Source organism: Typopeltis vanoorti, chromosome 26 (assembly GCF_054136105.1).
Source record: "Typopeltis vanoorti isolate ZY-2024b chromosome 26, IOZ_Tvanoo_1.0, whole genome shotgun sequence".
Taxonomy (NCBI): Eukaryota; Metazoa; Arthropoda; class Arachnida; order Uropygi; family Thelyphonidae; genus Typopeltis; species Typopeltis vanoorti.
The window spans coordinates 10255545-10277668 of record NC_143574.1 but is presented as its reverse complement, the minus strand read 5'-3'; the positions used below and the strand labels follow the sequence as shown (position 1 = coordinate 10277668).

At 34.6% G+C, this 22124-nt stretch overlaps 1 protein-coding gene across 5 annotated transcripts in view; it reads right to left on the bottom strand.

Annotated features, from left to right (window-relative positions):
* The window catches only part of LOC150092318 (RUN domain-containing protein 1), a 202118-nt gene that overhangs the window by 141807 nt on the left and 38187 nt on the right, over nt 1-22124 (bottom strand). For all 5 annotated transcript variants that reach the window (XM_090415044.1, XM_090415042.1, XM_090415046.1 and 2 more), the window contains exons 3-4: nt 20733-20877; nt 6872-6961 (exon numbers count right to left, since the gene is read on the bottom strand). In XM_090415044.1, coding sequence (XP_090271170.1) covers nt 6872-6961; nt 20733-20877 — 235 coding nt within the window. The remainder of the gene's footprint in view (nt 1-6871; nt 6962-20732; nt 20878-22124) is intronic.

The window sequence follows — 22124 nt, the reverse complement described above, 5'->3', positions numbered from 1 at the left end:
TATATATTTAAAAATCTTTTATTAATTAATTTATTTTATTGTAATTATTTTTGGATATATATTAATGCAAATTGAGCTATAATGCAGAAAGTGCATAATAATATCACATACTTTCAACTGAATTGATGTTCTCTTTTTTTTTTTTGTGATTTTTTTTCCTACAATCGCATTGAAAATGGCTATGAAACACTGCAGAAAATTCTACAAATAAGATTTAAATTAATGCGAGTGATTCTGTCAATTAGTTATAATGAATTCTTCTACTTATGTGTGGATTTTAGATCAACTAATTAAAGTATGCTCTAAAAGGGGCTTTCCATAAATAATATTCTAATTAAATATGCAAAAAAAAAGTATTACAGCTATGTAGGAATTGATCTTAAGATAAATGTCTCCCAACACAAACACGTACATAAGTTATTTCATAGCAGGTTTTTTGTCTGCTACATTTTTAACTGTTTCACTTACTCATTGTCACATATAAAATTTAACATGTTTTGCTATAAGGATGCTGGTTTGAAATCCAGTGAAATATAAGCAGTTAATAAATATCCTTTTATAATTTAGTTTTTGTTTGGTAGTGTAATACCATTAAAATTAAACTATAAATATGTCCAACACCTAAGACTATTATCCAAGGCAACTCCAATGTGCTGAGTTGTATTCTAATTAGCTTTCTGGTGTATATTTTTTCAAACTGTTCTACATTTGGCTACAAAATAAGGATGATTTATATCCCCTACATTTATTAATTTACTTCACATAACAAAGCCTTTCGGGCTCTCTTTTTCAATAATTTGGTACTATTCAAAATTAAATTAATACGAACAAAATTTCATGCTTTTAGGAAGCTCTTGGTGGCAGAAAAAAAATCTTGTTCATGACATACACTCATATAAAAGGAAATGTGTGTTTAAATTAAAATTATAAAATAATAGCAAATAAAAAATATCAAAAGTAATTATAGATAATAAAAGGTTGCATGAAACTGAACATATTCTTTGAAAGATTGCTAAATGAAATAAGTGATAGAGCAGTTGAAGAAAATAATAACAAGAATGTAAATCAGGAGTTCAAATCAATACTTCAGGGAGAAAAGGCCATCAATAACCTGATATGTGAAAAGGCAGATGGAGTAGATGACATTCAATTATAAATGCTCAAATATGGAGGTATAAAAGTTTTGCAATTGATGCACTGCATAATCCAGAGGTAATAGTGAGAGAGCCAAATTCCATAAGGCTGGAGTAGAGAACTTTCATAATACCCATCTATAAAAACATAAATAAAACTGAATGTGAGAATTAGAGGAATACCCTTACTGAGTGTTCCTGGTAAGATTTATGCAAGTATACCTGAGAAGAGGATAAGAAAAATTGTTGAAAAGAAACATGAGGCAGAACAACTTTGCTTCAGGTAAAACCAGAGGTTGACCTGAGAGAATATTTAAAACCTCATTTACAAAAACATCTTCTGAGATAATCAAATCCAAGATCCTTGATCCCCATGTATCTTCTGTTACATACTGCTTTAGATAGTTGTTCCTCAGAAACTCACGAAATTCATTCTCTTTGCTCCCAGATGCTGTCTCTTCATTTTCCAGTCTCTATTACCATAATTAAAATCATACATAATGATCACCTTTTTTTCTTATTAGCTAAACCACTGGCATGAAATACCAGATATAAATATTAAGATAAGAGGAAATACTTTAAATTAAGTAGAGAGTTATATATATTTGGGTCGACTAATTACAGAGAATAAAAAGTGTGATAAGGAAATATTAAGAAGAATAGAAATTGCTAGATCAACCTTCATTAGCATGAAAAACATTCTGACCTCAAGGGAAATTCACACAAAAACAAGAATTAGGCTGCCTAAATGCTACGTATGGTCAACACTGCTATATGGAGTAGAAACCTGGACAATATCAAAATATTGCGAAAATAAACTAAAAGCCTTTGAGATGTGGATCATCAGAAGAATTCTTAGAGTCCCATGGACTGCCAAAAAAACTAATTTAGAAATATTAGAAATGATCGGAGAAGATAGGAATCTGTTGAAAACCATTAAGAAAACCACCTACCTTGGTCGCATACTAAGGCATGAAACCCTACAAAAAACACTTCTAGAAGGAATGATACAAGGAAAAAGAAGAAGAGGAAGACAAAGAAGAACAGATTGGATGAGAAATATTATGGACTGGACCTTTTTGTCCTATGAAGAATGCAAAAGAGAAGCACAAAACCGTACATGGTGGAAGCTCATGGTAGTCAACCTCCTGGAAGGAGATGACATCTGACAAGACAAGAAACTGCCGGCCTGGATGGCAAGGTGGTTAGCATATCCGCTCTCCAGCCAAAAGGCTGCGGGTTCAAATCCTGCCATGGGCATGGAGAGAGAGAGAGAGAGAGAGTAGGAATCCCTCCCTTGATGAGTCTTTGGACTCCCTGGAAGTGTCAAGTAATAATAAACCGGTTTGCCTATGCATTTCCTTTTCACTACTGTCCACATTACAACATCTATAGCAATACCCACCTAGATATTCCATTCTGTTCACCTCCACCATACTGCTTGAAAACCACTGCCACTGTTCATGTTTGTCTTCACACTACCATTGTGCAATGGGATTATTATACATTCTTTCCATTCCTGTGGGATCCGTCCTGAGCTAAAACTCAAATTACGCAAACATGTCAAGGGCCTAACCAGTTCAGCTGGATATTCCTATAGCATACGTACTGATATCCCATTTGTCTCTATTGCTGAATTCTTATCCAGGTTATGCAACAGCTTATTCAACAATTTTTCTTGCATTCCTCTCCTCATACCTGAGAAGAGGAATGCTTGCATAAATGGCAATGTAGTACAATACATTACACATGCCAAATTGATAGATCTTGATGAAATGAGCACTTGTTATTTGAACTATCGGATTTACTTCTGATAAAAGGGCACTGTCTGCATTCAAAAAAAGTTATTCTTCCACATTCATTCCTTTACATGCAGCATAACGATAAAATTCTTTTGGAATGCCTTTGGACTGTGCAGCCAATTTTTCATGCTCCAACTTAGCTTTCCACACAATACTTGTAACTGTTCTGGCCTGAGCTTTATGTATTTTGTAACTCCTCTTACTCTTATTCTCACAACATTCCTTCCACATCATCTTCTTATGGATTTCTTGCTTAATAAGATTGCAAATTTTTCTTCAAACTCTAAGGACATATTCAGATATCACATTATTTAAGCATCTTTTCAAAGCTTTTCAAGCTGCTGATAATCTTCCCATTCAGCAACTGCCAGTATGGAACCAAAGATAGTATTATTATTAATGAAAATTAACTATTATTTAGATATTGGTCAAGTGTGGGTGAATAACTAATTTAATTACTAAAAACAAACGTAATAACCACAGTAATGACTATTTCATTTGTAAATATTTCAGTGATGAATTCACCACAGGTTTCGTTATATAAAAAAAAACTAATTTAATTACCAACTAGTTTCACTGGCGGCTTCATCAGGGTACAATGAAACAAGAACAAAAATTACAAGCTAAACGTTAACTGACAATTCTATTTCAATAACAAAATAGTAGTGCATGTAAAACAATACGCGTGTCGCGGATAACATGATTTATTTGTTGAGATGCATTTTGTAGTTTGCACTGAAGTTCATTTCTTGTGTGTTTATTGATCTAATTAAAGTCTTCCATATATCTGGTAGGATTAAACCTTGGTTCCTGTTGAGGTTATTTGTGGAACGGGCGACTGTAGCAGCTTCTTTGAAGATTCTGGAACAGTAGTTTTCTTCCCTATATGGCATAAGACTTTTATTCCATTCAATAATGTGGTTGGTTGTAGAGAAGTGGGAAGAAAGGCCAGAAATATCTTGTCTGTTGTTTCTAACATAGCTGATGTGTTCCTTTTGTCTCACTTTGAAGCTTCTAGACGTCTGACCAATGTAACTTAGACCACAGGAACAAGGATAAACTCCTGCATGTTTGTAGAAAGGATTGAAATCTTTTGGTGATCTTAGAAATTTCTGGATAGTTTCAACTGGCTTGAAGGTCACTCTACTTGGTTTTAGGATGCAAGCTAGTTTTTTTAGAGATGGTACCAACGTATGGTATAGTTATAGTAGTTATATATTGGGTGTCATCACATTGTCTTTGTGGTATATCAGAGAAGAGAATCTTGTTAATAAATCCTCTAGGGTAGCCATTTAGGAGTAGATCGTTTGATATTTTATTTAATTCTTCTTGTAGATCATTATGGTCTGTGGTGAATTGTATAGCTCTTTTCTTTAGCATATGAATAATGCTGAGTTTTTGGGAGATGTGGTCTGATGAGCTAAAGTTTAGATAACATCCAGTATTTGTTAGTTTTCTATAAACTGATAAGTTGACACTGTTATTTTCTTTTTTCTTTATTATGATATCTAGGAATGGCAGTTGTTTGTCCTTTTCAAGATCTAGTGTGAATTTGATAGTATGGTGGAACATACTGATTTTGTTTAGGTAATCTAATAGCTCTTCCTTTTTGTGGTTCCAAATGATAAAGATGTCATCAACAAATCTGAACCATGCCTTAGGTTTTGGATTAATTTGAGATAAGATTTTACTTTCAAGATCTTCCATAAATAAGTCAGCACAAGAGGGTGAGAGGGAGCTGCCCATGGCCAATCCAGTTAATTGTTTGTAAATTGTTTTCTTCCATATGAAATAGTTAGAAGATAGACAGTGGCTAAACAATGAAGAGACGTCTTGTGGGAATAAATTATCAAAGACGTTGATAACTTCAACCACTGGAATGTTGGTAAACAGGGAAGTGACACCAAGGCTGGCAAGTATATCATTTTCAGAGATAGAGATGTTTTATAATTTTTCTATAAAACGTTGAAAGTTTTTAATATAAGTATCTGAATTATGGATGTGTTGTTGCAGAATTTTAGCTAGATATTTTGATAGTAAATACGTTGGAGCAATATCTAAATAATAGTTATTTTTCATTAATCTTTGTGGTCAAGAATTAACAATTTCTAATAGTATTATTATTATTACATAACACTTCCAGGGAGTCCAAAGACTCATCGAGGGAGGGCACCTGCTCTACAACTCTCTGTCCCCACCACTCCACTAGCCACAACTACCTTCATCATCTACACCAGCGTCATCTACAGCCGACCACCACCACTATTTTCACAGACAATCACAAACATCCATGCCCACGGCGGCATTCGAACCCACAGCCTTTTGGTTGGAAAGCGGATATGCTAACCACTCGGCCAACCAGGCCGGCAATCCTGAATTTGACATAATTTCCAGATTTGTAGTTCAGCACATAACCTGTCCTAATTGAAACATTCATACAGTTGGCTATTTCCCTCCCCAGAAACACTTAAAATACCCAAAACATAGTCCATCCCTTCAACAGATTCATAATTATGCTCACAGACACATGTATCACTACTGCATCTGTACATTGTAGTAGTGGAGCCTTACATTCCTCCTAAGATAATCTAGTTTCCTAACTCTCTGCATTAGGTCTCATTTAAATAACTAATTTATCTAGGCATATGATGAATCCATTCAATGCAGGCCATCCATCTTATACAAGTCTTTTTTACCATCAGACTCACTTCACACATCCGAAACTCGCATCATTTTTCCTAAATAGACTGGACACTGAATGACTTGCTATCATAATGCAGCCCCTTCTTAATTTATTACCATCATATCTCAGTAATAAATTAACCATTTTTACTTCTCACTTTTCTTTCTCTTCTTTCATTAAGCCTTTCATATCCTTTTTCACACTATAATTATCACTACTTAAATCATTTTCATAATATAAAACTGCTAATATTTTTGATAATAGACAAAAATGGTGGTTTGTACACATGCTCAAATAATGGTTAACCTTGACATATATAGTTATAAAAAAATTAAATTTCTCTTTTAAAAACAGATCTAGATGGCACCACTGCAAGGAGAGATCTGGGTGCATGGATAAACTGGGGAAATTTCTGTAGGAGGCAATTTAATGAAACAGTAAAAATGAAACAAGAATCAAAATTATATGGGCATAATGTCAAATGTTCACTAAAAACCTCCTTAAAAATTCCTGATGCTGTCTGAAGGAGAGCAGTTTGCCTGATCAATGATTTGCTTAAAATGCTATCTCAAAAACTATCTTTCTGTCTTATGCATGGCTGCTACTCCACTGAACTGGTATTATCATTCGTGTAAAAAGGCTTATGTGTTCGTCATACATGTCGATTAATTTTGGCAGTATGTATTAGAACACAGACTGATAAGTAAATAATTAATTTATTGACGTATTGCTGAATTAAGAGGATAATCTGGAAATCCTTTCTACATAATTTTCAGACCTCCAATCAAAAAGGTGTTAGTTTAACACCAGGCAATAATAGATGATTATTGCCTGGTGTCTATGGCTTACGATGAGTCTGTCGACTCCATGGAGGGTGTAATAATAATAAAATTCATGTACCACCTAAAGACATTTACATACATTCATGCTCACAGAAGGATTCAAACCCCAAACTGTTGGTTTGAGAATGGTTATGCTATCCACCAGTTTTGTAGATATTTAAATTCATATGTAGTGAATATGAATTTGAATATCTGAAGTAAATGAAGTGAATGCTGATCTTTATGAAAATAGTTATTGTTCACTACTGGATGGATCTTTCCAATGGTTGGTTTTCAGTGACATGATAACCTTATTTCCAAAATAACTATTTTCTGCACATTTTTTTATTGTTTTTTTTTTTGTTGTAATAAACTGACAACCCAGAAAAATCATAATTAAAACAGTAGAAAAGATTGTATTGAACTACTTACCACAGCTTCAGTGAACTGAATATCTGAAGTATAGTCTCTGAAGTCTGGAATACCTCTAAAGGCAAACTCCTCAAGATCTTTTAATAAATTCTGTATAAAAGAATAAATTAAACTAGAAATATATATATATTTTTTAAATTATACTATTCAAATATAATATAAAGTTTTTTTTGTGTATATCAAGTCTTAAATTAGAGGCTTTTTAAATTAAATTTTTCAAAAGACCAAAGTTGAAACTTGACTCACTCAAACAGAAATTATGCTATTCCTATTGGAGAGTGTATTATGGATAGACAAAAAAGCAAAATAAGTATGCTATGCAGTCTGACTCACCATCAGCGTGATCCAGCAACCTGACGGCTGGATATGTGAAATATGCTACTGCAGGAAAAGACAACTTCATGAGTATTGCCACCTGGAATGTTAGAGGAATGAATAAAACCGGAAACTGATGAATGTATGTAAAGAAATGGAGGGGGAAATGGGAATCGATATCTTAGAAACAGGAGAAACTTTTTGGAGAGGTACAGACCAATTTGATACACGTCTCCCAAATGGGAAACAGTACGTCATCACATCAGGGTGAGAACAAAACAGGAAAGGTGTAGCCTTTATTTTGAAAAAAAAAAAAAAAAACTAGAAAATCCATAATCTCAATATACAGGAAATAAGAGCATGTAATCTCTATACTTGTAAAATCAAACCCTAAAGACTTCATCATCATGCAAGTATATGTACCAACTAGCACATACCCAGATGAAGAAGTAGAAGGATTTTATGAACAAATAAGTGAAACAATAGAATAATATGAAGGAAAGAAAGACAAAGTTATAATGGTTATGGGTACTGCAAAGATTGTAAATACAAAGATAAGCAAACATATAGGACCATATAGATAAGGACAAATTTATGTTACATGTATGTAATTACTCTCTTTAGCTTGGATGGTTGGCTGGTCAGTTGATTAGGGGTTTATTGACCATGGAAAACCAAGGTCATACTGCATCAAGCCCAAGGTTACAGCAGTATTAAAGGTAAAATAAATGGTAATAAAATGATAAATTAGTATATGCTATGTACATTAGTATATACTATGTACTTAATTTTTTAAAAATTAAGTTAGTCAAATCTGTATCTACATATAAACAGAATATATGGCCAGCAGCGTGAGGACCTCTGTGAGAAAAGGTTATATGTGGAACTACAAGGGAGGTGATTATGAAGAGCTCAGGAGAGAGCTTGTGGGTGTAGCATAAAATGAGAAGTTAGCTGGAAAAGAGATCATTGAAGCTTGGGGGATTGTCAAAAACTATCTAGTAGATGAAATGTCTAAATGTAGTCAAAGGGTGAGAAGGTTAAATAAGTAGGTGTGAAATGGATGAATAAAGAGATTAAAAATGTGATATAGACAAAAAGGGCATTATGGAGGCAGCATAAGAGAAGTGGAAATAACCATTTCCATGAGAATTACAAAGACCAGTCAAGCAGATGACTTGGTTGATGAGGGTAGCTAAAGTGAGATATGAACAGCAGTTAGCTAATGAAGCCAAAAAGAATCCAAAGGAGTTCTTTTGATATGTAGCCAGCAAAAGAAAGAATGATTATGGAAGGATGACACTGATTGGAGAAAATGGTATAAAGACAGCTGTTGTGGAAGATGTGGTGGAGATACTTAATGAGCAGTTCATAAAGGTCTTTCAATCTTCTGAATGTGACTTCATGGAGAGATTGAGAGCAGTTGATGATGGGGAGGAGAGACTGACTGTAAGTGAGCAAAAGGTGTATGGGGAGGTGAGCAAATAAGGCTGTGGGACTTCATAATATATCACCACATATTCTGAAGGAATGTGCCAGGGATGTGTTTTCCATTTAAAATTTGGAAAACAAAGATGGGATGCAGGATTTATGCTTGGTGAGGATATATTGTCGGAGGTGGAGGACATAAGAGTTCTGGGGGTGATAGTGAATAAGGATCTGAAATTTAGTGGACACATAGCCAAAATTGTGAAGAGAACACAAAGGCTTCCGGGAATAATGTGGAAGAAACTAACTTGTAGAAGTAGGGAGATTCTTGTTCCATTGTATAAGACTTCGATTAGACCACACACATGGATATTGTGCCCAGATTTGGTTACCTGGTTTTCAGAAGAACGAAGAGATGTTGGAAAGGGTCCAGAGGCAACTGACTAAGGTAGTTTCTAAACTCTGGAATGTCGAGTATGAGAAAAGATTGAGAACATGCAATCTGCAGAGTCTGGTGGACAGGAGGAAGAGGGGAGATATGATAGAGAACTACAAGTTAGTAAGGGGTTGTTATAGGATCAATGCTGGAGAGGTTCTACAGAAAATAGTGGGAGATCAGGGGAAAAACCAGAGATCATACCTGGAAACTGTGTAAAGAAGGTGTGAGTAGGGGAGTGAGAAGCAGGTTTTTTTCATGCAGAGTTGTGAATGATTGGAATGCCTTGCCTGAGAGTGTGGTGTCTGCAGAGAATTTGAGTGTGTTTAAAGCACGGTATCACGAGCTGCATGGATGATAAAAGGACCTCCCAGATGAGTTTTTGACTCCATGGGGGCTTTGGTAATAATAATAATAATAATATAATCATATGTGTTTGTATAAATTAATTCTTTTTAAAAAGTTAAAAACTTCATGTAATTTATCCAAGTCAGATAAGACCTGCCTGAGAGTATATCGCTCAGTTAATAAAAAATTAATAAAAGTAAAATTAGTAAAACATTTATTCCTTTCTCGAGGGAAGTGCTGGCACTTCATCGGAACACGATGAATGGTGAAAAATGTGTTACACTGTTCACACATAGGTAGATCATAAGCCCACAGTAAATGAAGGAGTAAGTTTGTGTGTATATGTGATGACTGTGACCTATGCAGAGCCTAGCAAGAACAACTTCCTATCTTCTGTTTCTATGTTTGTTAGACTGTCAGTGCTTGATTTCAGGATTAATCTCATGAAATTTGTCAGTGATTCCTGACATGGTGAATGTCACCGGACTATTAGACTTAATCTTATAAACCGTATAGTCTGTATATAGAACAGACAAATGGTATAGAGAAAAAATATGGTTCTGCATTGCAGACTACTCTGCCTTGCAGAACCACAGATGCAAGGCAGAGTAGCCTGCAATGGTTGGACCCATAATCTATTTTTGAAAGTATTAGTGCACGATGCAAATGAAGCAATGAAGACCAATGTCCACTCCTCATTCAGCAGAGGATGGAGTGCAAAGGAGATTCACTGCTCTCTTGCCCTTTTCTCTTAGTTGATGAATGTGTGCAACAAGTGTAAGCTTTCTGTCAAAGATGAGCTCTAAGAACCTGGCTTCTGTTGCTACTGGAATAACAGATTGTCCCATTTTTCGCTCAGGATCTGGGTGAAGAGTGTATTTTCAACAAGGTGTACACAGATACTTTTTTCTGCTGAAAACATGAGCTCATTACTAAGAGCCCATGGAGAGACATGTCTTTCAATTATCTTCATGTTACAAGAGTGACAGTAAATTGTGAAGTCATCAAAACATAGAGCATTACTCACAGTGGGAAGAAGCTGTTCATAAATTGAATTAACTGAGACAGCAAACAGCATCACACCTTCTTCTTGATTATATGACTGAGATAGCATATTTCCACTCAGACTTGGAAAACTCGGCTAGACAAAGTTCTTAATAAATACAGGAAGGTGCCCTCTCAGGCCTAGGTTATAGAGGTTTTTTAATATGCCATATCTCCAGGCTGTGTTAAAAGCTTTTTTTTTCATATCGAAGAACAATGAAATCATATGTTCTCGTTTCAGGAATGCATCTCATATTGTTTCTAAACAGAACAAATGATCTAGCATTGAACGATGTCTACAAAAGCTGTACGTGCATTCAAGAGAAGATCACTGCTTTCTAAATACCAGGCAAGTCTGGCATTAGTCATTTTCTCCAATCTTATAAAGACAGCTGGTCAGAGCAATAGGTCAATAAGTGTTTGCTTGTGTTGAATCTTTTTCTGATTTTGGGATGGCAATGAAAATTGACTTATGCCAAGAATCCAGAAACTGTTCCTCCAAAAGTATTCTGTTGTATATTAAGAGAAGGAGATCCACATAAGATAATGGAAGATGTTTTATCATCTTATAATGGATGTCATCAGGACCTACTCCACTGGGGATGACAGTAAAAGAGCTCTTTTTAGCTCCTCCTCCTCAACTGATGGCTGATTGTACGCTCTAGCCCATTGGTAGAAAATTTCAGCCACTGTTTCTCTTGTTACTCTTTCAATAGGATGATACAAAGCTGTTGCTGAGATACTAGAAAATTTTCTCCCAAAGTATCTGCAATAGGTTTGGGATCAGCAACAACACATCCATTATGTTCAGGTAGATAAAAGATGTGTTCTGTATCTGTCTTTCATTTTACTGATTTTATCCATTTTATTCAATATATTGTTGCACTGGTTGTATGATTAATTGAAGATATAAAATGGATCCATGATTTTTTTTGACCATGAGGTCTCACATAACACGCTCTGGCTGGAGAATGTTTAAAAGCTATTAAATTTGACGTGATCGAGCATATACGAAATATACCCCCAAGCTCTGTCTTGATGCTTGGCATCAAGACAGAGCATGGGGGTATATTTTTTAGTGCTTGGCAGTCTGGATTCCACCAAAGTTTTGGATAAAAATAAAAATAGAGATGATGTTTTTGGAACTGCAACTGTTGCTACCTGGACAATACAATCTGTCACATTGCTTCATTGATAGATGTCTGACTGATCACTTGAGCATAAATTTTGCAAGATGATAAAAGTCCTCTAGTCAGCATTGCCCGTTTTTCACATCTGCATTCATGCAGGAGAACATGCTTCCTGTTCTCCATAGTGCAAACAATGGGAAAAATGATCATTTCCATAGATGTTCTCTTTGCCATTCCACATGAACATTCAAAAAATGACAGTGGAGTAGACTGGTGGAGTAGACAAGTGCAGAAAATGAGCAGATACGCATATGGAAGAAGGTACTGATTATCATTAAGAAGGGAGAGGTCATGATGTTAATCATGCACTCAATGATGCAATCTTGTTCATTCATGTTAGCATTACCCCACAATGTTGCGTCCATTAAAATCACCCATGAGAAGTACGGGCTGAGGCTGTTGCAATATAAGATTATTAAATTCCATTTCATTTAATGCATAACTGAGTAGTAAATATACTGAACATACTGTAATAAGAAATCCCACAAATAGACAAATTTTAGTGCTTCCAGCAGTATTAAGCTGGACGTGATGGAAGGAGTATGATTATCCACCAGGATAGACACTTCACTATGAGCAGGACTATCTCCAGTTCAGTCCTTATGAACAAAACCTAGTGAGGACCAGACCTTAAGGAATTTCAATATGGATGTTAAACGTATTTCCTGCAGCCAGAACCAGAAAGGCTCATGTTTATACAGCGAAATCTTGATATTATCGATATTCTGGCAAAATCCATGAAAATTTCATCGTAAAAATTTTTCTATTGTTTTGGTTTTGTAGACTTTGATTTCTGAGAGGTATTTTGTATGGATGGTATGTAAAGCATGGATGGCCAGCATCCATCTCCTCCTCTAGAAAAATGCATCAATACATCTGATGTATGTCAGGATCATTTGATAAGTTTCAGTGGTTTAAGTGATATCCTTGCCATAATTTTTTTTCGACAAGTTCTCATTGAATGGGGGACATTTTTTGAGTTTTTCCTGGAGTGAGACCATAGGTCATGACGAATGTGCTCTACAGTGAATCCCTCATTGTCATAAAGTTCAGGTATAGTGGAAATCAGTGGTGGAAAAGACATACAAGTTTCTGTTGCTGTTGATATATTTATGGAGGACAAGTGTGGTAGTGGCTAACTACCTTTTTGCATCCTACTACAACATGTTTTGTTCTGTTTTAATTCTCTGTATTTCATTTTTCATTCTTCCACTTTTGACATGCACAGGAGTAGGCAGGATGATCTCTCAGACAGTTAACACATTTAGCTTTCTTTGCAGAGCAAGATTTGCTATCATGCTCTTTACTACCACATCAGGCAGAGGTGGCAGGAGCTATGATAGGCAGTTTGGGTATGTCCATAATTTTTGACATTTAAAGCATCTCGGTGGATTAGGGATCAGAGGTTGGGTGTATCAAAAGTAAGGATGATATTCCTGTTTGGAACTAGGTAGCCATCCCTATGTATCAGGATGTACATCATGCCTGTTGAGGCCAAAGTAGTGCAAGACTACCAGGATTCCCCCCCCCCTCCCCTTCTGGATGTCCACAGGTTGCGCTGCACAGCAAACATGGTGCAGGAAGTTGAATCCAGGTGACTGTGGTCTGGAAAAAAGGATAGTAAAAAGGACTCAAAAGACATAGTGAAGAATATGAGAAGTAAAGCAAAGAAAAAGAGGAGAATGAAAAGGACCAGTACCATCACTGGGAGGTCCCCTCCACCATGAACAGGTGTCCTAGATGGAGGAGAAAGATATGGGTGTGAATCCTAGACAGGATTCACACCCATGTCTTTAGTTAGCTGGTCTCATACAGATGATAGTTTTTCATTCCACTAAACATGCAAGTTGGCCAAAAGAACACAAACAACTGATAACCATAATGCACCACTATGCAGATAGGATCAAATGCCCTATTACAGCATTACGTTTCAAAGAAGTCAAGTAGTTGCTTGGTAGTGACAGGCAACCATTTGAGGCTAATATACAAAAAGAAAGTGAGGTTCCCCCCCCTCCCCCCAGCACTAAGTTAATCAACTTAAATTGTGGTTGTAAGGTTAGTTTTCTTTGTGTGCTCTCATTTTTCCTTCACATACATAAAACTGACTTCAGACATATTTAGTATTCATAACAGTGCTTCGTGGTATAAACAACATCAAGAGAAGAAAAAATATATTTAATTTACTAAACTTACTAATATTTTGCTGTTTTCTACCATCACTTTCAAAGCATAATTACAACTGTGACAAGCACATGAAACTCAGCTAAATCATTGTAGAAGAAAGTCAAACTGTAACTGAACTAATGTCCTAACACAGTACCTCTATGATAACCACAAAGTTCATTTTGAAATGTCAGGCTATTTGGCCACATAATGACCATCTTCCAGATCTTTGGAAGACTGATTCAGCCATACTTGGTGAAGTGGGATAATGCTTCATAACTGATACTGATTATAAAAACAGTCTCTCAGGCCTATAAAAATTTCTGTGTTATACTGATGTCTTCTTCCATTTAATGCTAAGGAAAGGAGTATCTAGAGCATGGCCTGCCAAGTCCAGACTTGCCAAACAGATGATCATAGATGGGGTTTTTTTTTTTTCCAAGGCAGTGTTAGCTGATCTACCGGTTCATCCAAAGTAGGATAAACTGCAGGCACAAAGAACTTTATGCATTCCATGATGAGCAAGAGGATGAAGTTGATCATTAGGAGAATGGATAAAGGCAATTGGCTGAATGAATGGTTTGAAAGGAGAATGCTGATCACATCTGCAGAGAAATTTAGCTATCTTGTCTGATGCACCCTGAATATAAGGGATGAAAATGGTTTTGCTGTTTTTTGTGTGTTGGTTACAGGAGGGATTGGGGGGACATGAAGACTTGTACTGGATTACTCAGAAGTATAACACTATCTGTATAAAGTAAAGACCTAAGATTAACATATCCAATTTTCATATCAGGTTTAATACTACTTTCCTTCATAACATGATTCATATAGATGAATAACAGTGGAGATAATGTACACCATTGTCACATGCCTGATTTAACATATAAACATCTTCTTTCAATTCTAACTGCTGACTCACAACTCAAATTTAGACTAAATATTGCTTGATATAATGTCCCATTTACACCATATAACTGTAGCATTTTGAACAGCTTTTCTCTTGGCATCTTGTCATGTGCCTTTTCCAGATCTACAAAACTTAAATAGGATCCTTATTATATTCCCATAATTTCTCAACTATTTGTCTTAAAGTGAAAATCTGATCCTGCAACCTTCAAGTATGCTTGAAAAGAGACTAAGGCTAATGAATCTCTAATTTCTAATATTTCTAATAAATTAGAATTTATTAGAAATTTAATATGTACATGACATATAAGCAATTGCTTTTGCACCATTTTTTTATAACATATATTGCTTTGAAGAATTATATGATAACAATGACTATTCTACTGAAGATTATCCTGTTTTGGAATATATATAAGACACCTGGCTTGGTCGACCTTATCATCAGTTACTTCGCCATCCACCTCAAGTTTACCATTGATTATGAAATTATGATACTACTTTGGAAGGGTTATCAAAAATTAAATTTGTGAGAAGATGGCACTGCATTCAGAGAATTGCTGCTTCTCATGTGACAATCTGGTACCTGACTTCATCCTGCTACTGAGATACTGCAAAAAGGACTTCAGCACATCATATATTATAGAAATCTTGAAATACTTGATTATTTAAGAGAACTTGCAATTTTAGTTTTTGAAAACTGTTTATTATTACTTTTTCCAATGTTTTATTTTATTTTCAAATGTGAGCCAACTATAACGTCGCATGTAAATGTGTTATTTTTTTTATCATTTTTCGTCTCTGCAAAGAGATTGTTTTACATCAAGTACTTTTTTTACAATTCAGATTGGTGCAATGACTTTTAAACTATTTCTTTTAGAATCCAGAAAATTATTGACTTGAGCACAAAATTAAAAAAAAAAAAAAAATACAAACATTTAATGTAACTAAAACATTCTATACACATGAAATAAAATTACATAAATAACTACAAAATTAATTGGGTCCAAGGCTTTCAAATAAGTCTCCACTTTAGAGATTTTCTTATCCTAAAAAAATAAAAAAATCATTCATTCTCTGACTCATTCTAATACTGGGTTATTTAACACATACTTAATCATATCTACCAGACTAAACACCTCGTTTTCACAACAACAAAACGTTCATGAATCAGTTTCTTTATTAAGCCCTTTCAAAAAATATAAAATTTACTTCTTCTTTTCAATGAGATCCTTTCTTTATCTCCTCATTTGGCATACACTTGCATCAATCATCATATCTGCTTCACTGGAGTACAAATATTCTTACCTCACATAGTTCAATATGATGCACAAATCACCAAATTTTTTACCAGAAGTGGGGGAAAAAAGTTTCTTTTGCTATTTCATAAATAACATATCTAAAGTAGAGTTCTTCATGTTAAGCCACTTTACAGTTTCAGATTTCACCAATTCCATTGCTTTTTCCTATAGAATAATAAACAGATCTAGTGTCCTTAAGACAGAAGACGAAACTTTTCATTCCGCATTTCCACAAACGGTGAATTAGAATGTCAACTCCAGTATCGTCTTATATTTACTAAATTTCGCTGACAGTCTCAACTCTTTCAGTTTAGAGATTCACAGTGCTACAATTCCTTTATGGAATCCTCTATTAATATTCTCTCGACTACCATGTTTTCTTAAAAATTGCTAACAACAAAATTCTCTGGTAGGCATTCTCAAATTTCGATCCTCTCTCTTCTTGCTTTTTTCTCGTTACTTGGATGCCAATACTCTCGTTCTGTCAGTCTCTCTGATTGATAGGTGATCTCTGTCAATCACCTATCAATCTCCTCAGTGAGCATGTGCACTTCATGTAAATGGCAAGCAAGAGGTTATGTAGTAATAACTGACACGTTGTCTTCGTTAGCATAAAGAGTGTCTTCACAAAGAACAAAAGATATCTCAACACTTGACAAATATGAATTACAATAAACTGAAATTATTACAACTATCAGAATAGAGTAAGTACATCAAATCTGAAATGCTTTACATTTCATTTTAACAATATCAATAACAGGCACATTGCAAGTGCTGATCATACATGTCATGAAACCATAACTAGTAATGTACTAACATAGAGAAACAATTGTAAAAAGATTCATTTTTATTTTTACAAACGTTTAACTCTATTTTAAAATTTTATTAATTTTGTCTATACCCTTTATGTTGTCTCCTTAATGTTATTTTTTTAAAAAATATTTGAGGACTTGCAAGTAATTTGTTTAAATGAAAACAAAACAACAACAAAAAAAAAAAACAAGCTTGCTTACTTTTTACTATTTGTAATTTTATTATTTACATTTTCTTATTTCTAATGCATGCAACTATGAATCTGATTTATTTTTTTCTATATATCATATTTTTTTTGAAACTCTCTGATTCCAATCTTTGTGTTTCTTATTCGGTTTTAAACAATGTGGGATTTAATATCCCCTTAACAATTTAAATAATTTTTTTTTCTTTTTTAAATAATGGATTTCAAATATGCAAAATATTCAACTAATTATTTCTAATAGCAATAAAAATTTGATATAAATATTAATATTTCAATAAATTATTAATATTTTTTAATCTATAGTTTACTGAATAACTTATTATTTTCTAATACTTTGTTAAAAATGAACTCCTAACCAAATATTATATCTAGTGTATGCAAGAAAACTGATGAAACATTTTTTTTTAAAAAAAACATTCTTAAAATGTTATGCCCTCACCTATTACCTAATAGTTATTTGAAAATCAAAGGACACTTTGAATATCTTATGAAATTAGGTATAAAATGCTATTTACATAATTTGAATCACAGACATATATATATATATATATGTGTGTGTGTGGGGTGTGGGTGTGTGTGTGTGTGTGTTTCCCGACCCTAAAAAGGCACTAAATTTACAATGATTCAATTTATCACTGTATTTCACTTGATTTGTATATAATATGATTATTCCGAACCAATCAGCAAAAGGTTAAAACAAAACAAAATTGATAGGAAAAAGTAGTTCGTTCAACATTAAAATGCAGGTGCTGAGGCGATTAGAAAAAGGTGAAAGTCAAGTTGATATTGGAGCTGCTTTAAATTTGTCTACGTCTATTACTCAAACGATTTTAAAAAACAAGGACAAAATTAAGTGGTCAGCAACCACGGCGTCTTCTGCAACAAAGGTAACCTGATCCAGAAGCAATATTTTAGAGGAAATGGAGAAACGTCTTTCCATTTGGATTGATGATAAAACTGAATGCAACATGCCATTAAGTCAGGCAATAATCATATGGAAAAGGCCAGAAATATTTTTAATCATATTCAAAACAAAGAGAGGATACAAGCGAAAACTTTGCAGCTAGCAGAGGTTGGTTCGATAGATTTAAAAAAAAAAGAAGCAACCTTTACAACATTCGAATCACTGGAGAAGCAGCGAGTACAGATACTGAAGCTGCTTTAGCCTTTCCATCAACTTTAAGAGCCATAAGTGAAAGAGGAAATTATTATTATTATTACATGACACATCCAGGGAGTTCAAAGACTCATCAAGGGAGGGCACCTACTCTACAACTCTCTATCTCCACCACTCAATCCACCAACTACACAAACGCCATCTACTGCCCACCACCACCACCACTAGTATTTCCACAGACAATTACAAACATCCATGCCCATGGCGGGATTCGAATCCACAGCGTTTTGGCTGGAGAGCGGATACACTAACCACTCGGCCAACCAGGCTGGCAAGAAAAAGAAATTATCCTACTGAACTAGTTTTTAATGTTGATGAAATGGGAATTTTCTGGAAGAGAATGACAAAAACACACATTTATATCACACGAACAAAAGCGAGCACCAGGATTCAAAGCCTGCAAAACACCATTTAACCCTTCTTCTGGGTGGTAATGCAGATGGCGATTTCAAATTAAAACCATTGCTTGTGTATCATCCCAAAACACCAAGAGCCATGGAAGGAAAGTTAATATGAAAATAACTTAAAATTAAAGTAAAATGTGTTTATTCTTGGTTGCATGTTCCACTATCCCTATTTACTATATGTTAAAATGAACCCCATTTAATGCTGTTTCGTTTAGCACTTTGTCTTCTAGGAATGCATCCTGAGCGTTAATCGAGGTGTGTATATATATATATATATAGCTGACCCTTGAAGAAAGTGGGTTTGAACTGCACGGATCCACTTATACACAGTTTTTTATAAGGCATGTTCAAAAAAAAAAAGGACTGAACTTTTGCTTTAAACACTGTCCCCTTCAAAGTAGTCCCTCTGCTGGCGATACACTGTTTCCAACATTTATCCCATTGTTGGAATGCTTACTGGAATGCACTTTCTGTGATACATCAGTTCTCTAATCGCATTTTCCTGAATCATCTCCATGGTTTGGAAATGATTTTCTTTCAAACTGGTTTTAAGTTTGGGAAACAAGAAAAAGTCTGCTGGGGGTAAGTCCAGAGAATAGGGTGAGTGGGGCAGCATGACAGATGTCTGTTGTTTTGCCATATAACTGTGGATGAGGAGCAACACATGAGCTGGCACATTGTCGTGGTGCAACGTCAAGTCTGGTTTTCCATTACTTTAGGCCTCTTCCTGCAAATTTTAGTGCCTCAAATGCGCCTAAAACTTCCTGGTACACCTCTTTGTTTATCATCTGACCACGTGGTACAAATTCATTATGGGCAATGCCTTTCCAATCAAAAAAACACAACCAACACATCACCTTGATCTTTGACTGACTCATCCATACGTTTTTGGTCAAGGAGACCCTTTCCTCACTCACTGTGACGATTGCATCTTGGTTTCAACATCATAGCAGTAAACTCACATTTCATCTCCAGTTATGATGTTTTTAAGAAAGTTTTCATTACCATTTGCATTAGCAAGCAGTTCCTGACTGATTTCAACATGGTTCTCTTTCTGATTGTCAGTCAACAAACATGGCACACGATGCATCTAAAGTTTGTCAATCAAAACTTGATGTCAATCAAAATTATCTATAGTGTTTTGTATCATATAAGACAATATGGATGTAGGTACAGACAAACAGATGATTATCTTGTAAACAGATGACATAAACTTACGTTATCCATAAATACAGTACAGTACTGTAAATGTATTTTCATTTCCTCATGATTTTGTTTAATAACATTTTCTTTTCTCTAGCTTACTTTTACTTTATTGTAAGAATATAGCTGTTTATGTTATTGGTAAGGCTTCCGGTCAACAGTAGGAAGTTCCTAGCCAGAAAATTTTTCATAGTGAGTATTTTTCATAAGTGATTCTTCACTATATCTAAGGCCAACACTGAAATGATACCAACATGTTAAAACCCCTATATATATATATATATATATATATATATATAGTTAAGTTTTTAGGGAGTCGAAAGTTATAAGCGGATTTTCGAACAATGCGGGAGATCGGCACCCCTAACTCCCCGCGTTTATAAAAATACTCACTATGAAGAATTTTCTAGCTAAGAATTTTCCAGACACATTTATAAAAATAAAGAAATAAATAAGAAAAATGTAGAATAAAATAGTGTAAAAAAAAAAAAAAAATATATATATATATATATATATATATATATATATAGAGAGAGAGAGAGAGAGAGAGAGAGAGAGAGCAGAATTCAAGAATAGGCTGATACTTAAAAATTAGTGAAAATAAAACTAGAGAGTATTGCAGAATTACTAATACAGATAGGCAGAAGAAAAGAAAAGGAAAGAGTACATGTAATATTATCAATATCTTCTGGCACATGCCTCACTCCCCATTCTCTCTCTCACATGCACACAGAGAGTTCTTATTGATATCTTCATGTTTTGGTATTTTTCATTCATGTTCTGTCAATTTCTAATTTACAGATTATGACATATAATCATTCAAAAGGATGAATAAGACTTGAATATTACTTTCTTTACTTCCATCTATTAAAATAAAAGTCCACATATGAATCATAATAAAATAAATGTAGAGTTTTCTACTGACCTCTTTTTCTTCTGCAGATGCATCAACAATCTGCTTGAGACGAAACTGGACCTGAGCAAAATGTGTGGTAAGGGCTATTAGAGAAGAATTTAGCTGCTCTTGCTCCTCTTCTAACCTCTGTAGCCTTTCAGACTCATTCAGATCTCTGAAAACAATGGATTTTTTGCTATTTATTAAGAAAGAGAAAAGAATAAAAAACATGTCCTAATTTTTGATGAATTTGAATTCTACAGCACTATATGACAACCAAGCAAAACATTTGAAAAATGTTTCTATCAGGCTATGAATTCTGTAAACAAAAAAAAATTGTCTATATATGGGTGCAAGGGTAAACTATCAGAATAGGTGTAAGATGGATGTTGGCAAAATGAAAGATTGCAGCTGCAAGGATAGCTTCAATGGAAACAGTGAAGAAGTCAATGGTACTGCAAAATGATAGAATAAGGATTTATACAATTAGATAACAAAATGAAAAGCAAGCTCATGTTCAGAAAACTAACAAGATAAGTTAGTTTTCTGAAGAGCTGTAGCCATGAACAAATTAATTGCTCCTTAAACTGTGGGATGAAAAACCCAAATTTCTATGAGGACCCTGCTACATCTGTATAAGAGTGACTAATGACAGCAGTGGAACATCTGTGTGAAAGATGTGTATTGCAATGATAGACCTGGGCATTAACCAACATTGGTGACAGCTCGTACCTTGTAGTCCTTATACTGACATGCACATGTTTTTATACATGCTGTCATTAGAGGCAGCAAGAGGATATACTAATGAGAATAAAATATAATAAATATAGTGTATATTTTTTTTTTTTTTTGAGAAGATGGAAAGGATAAAAGAAGGGGTAAAGTATTACTGACAATGATGGAGGGGATGTGTCCTCCTCAAGTGGACAGTGGAAGGATGCAGTCATGATAATAGCTTTGAGGCTGTTTGGCGTGAAGTGAGCAGAAATTTTAGATATTTTATTAAGATGCTGATAGGTTGATAATGCAGAGAGAAGCAATTCTGAAATATTCAAGCTGATGAGACCGGTGAATGACAAGAAATGATAATATTAGGTACCTAACCAGGAAAGCAGTGAACAGAAGTAATAAATATGCATGAATAAGTAAAATGAGTTCTTAAGATGCTTAGAGATAACTACTTTATGCATGTAGTTCAAGCAAAGTTCTCTACTTAAGTCCAAGTTTGGCCTTAAGTAGAGAAGAAGCGACTTCTAGGCGAAGAGCATTAGCTTTATCACTAGTTAGATGATTGAGATAATTGGATTGTCTATATATCCGGACGTCCTTTAACTGAAAGCGAAACCCTCACCCTGTCAAAAGGACATGATTTTTCTATTGTTCCTAATAAGATACCATATCTAGATTTTCTAGTTAACATTG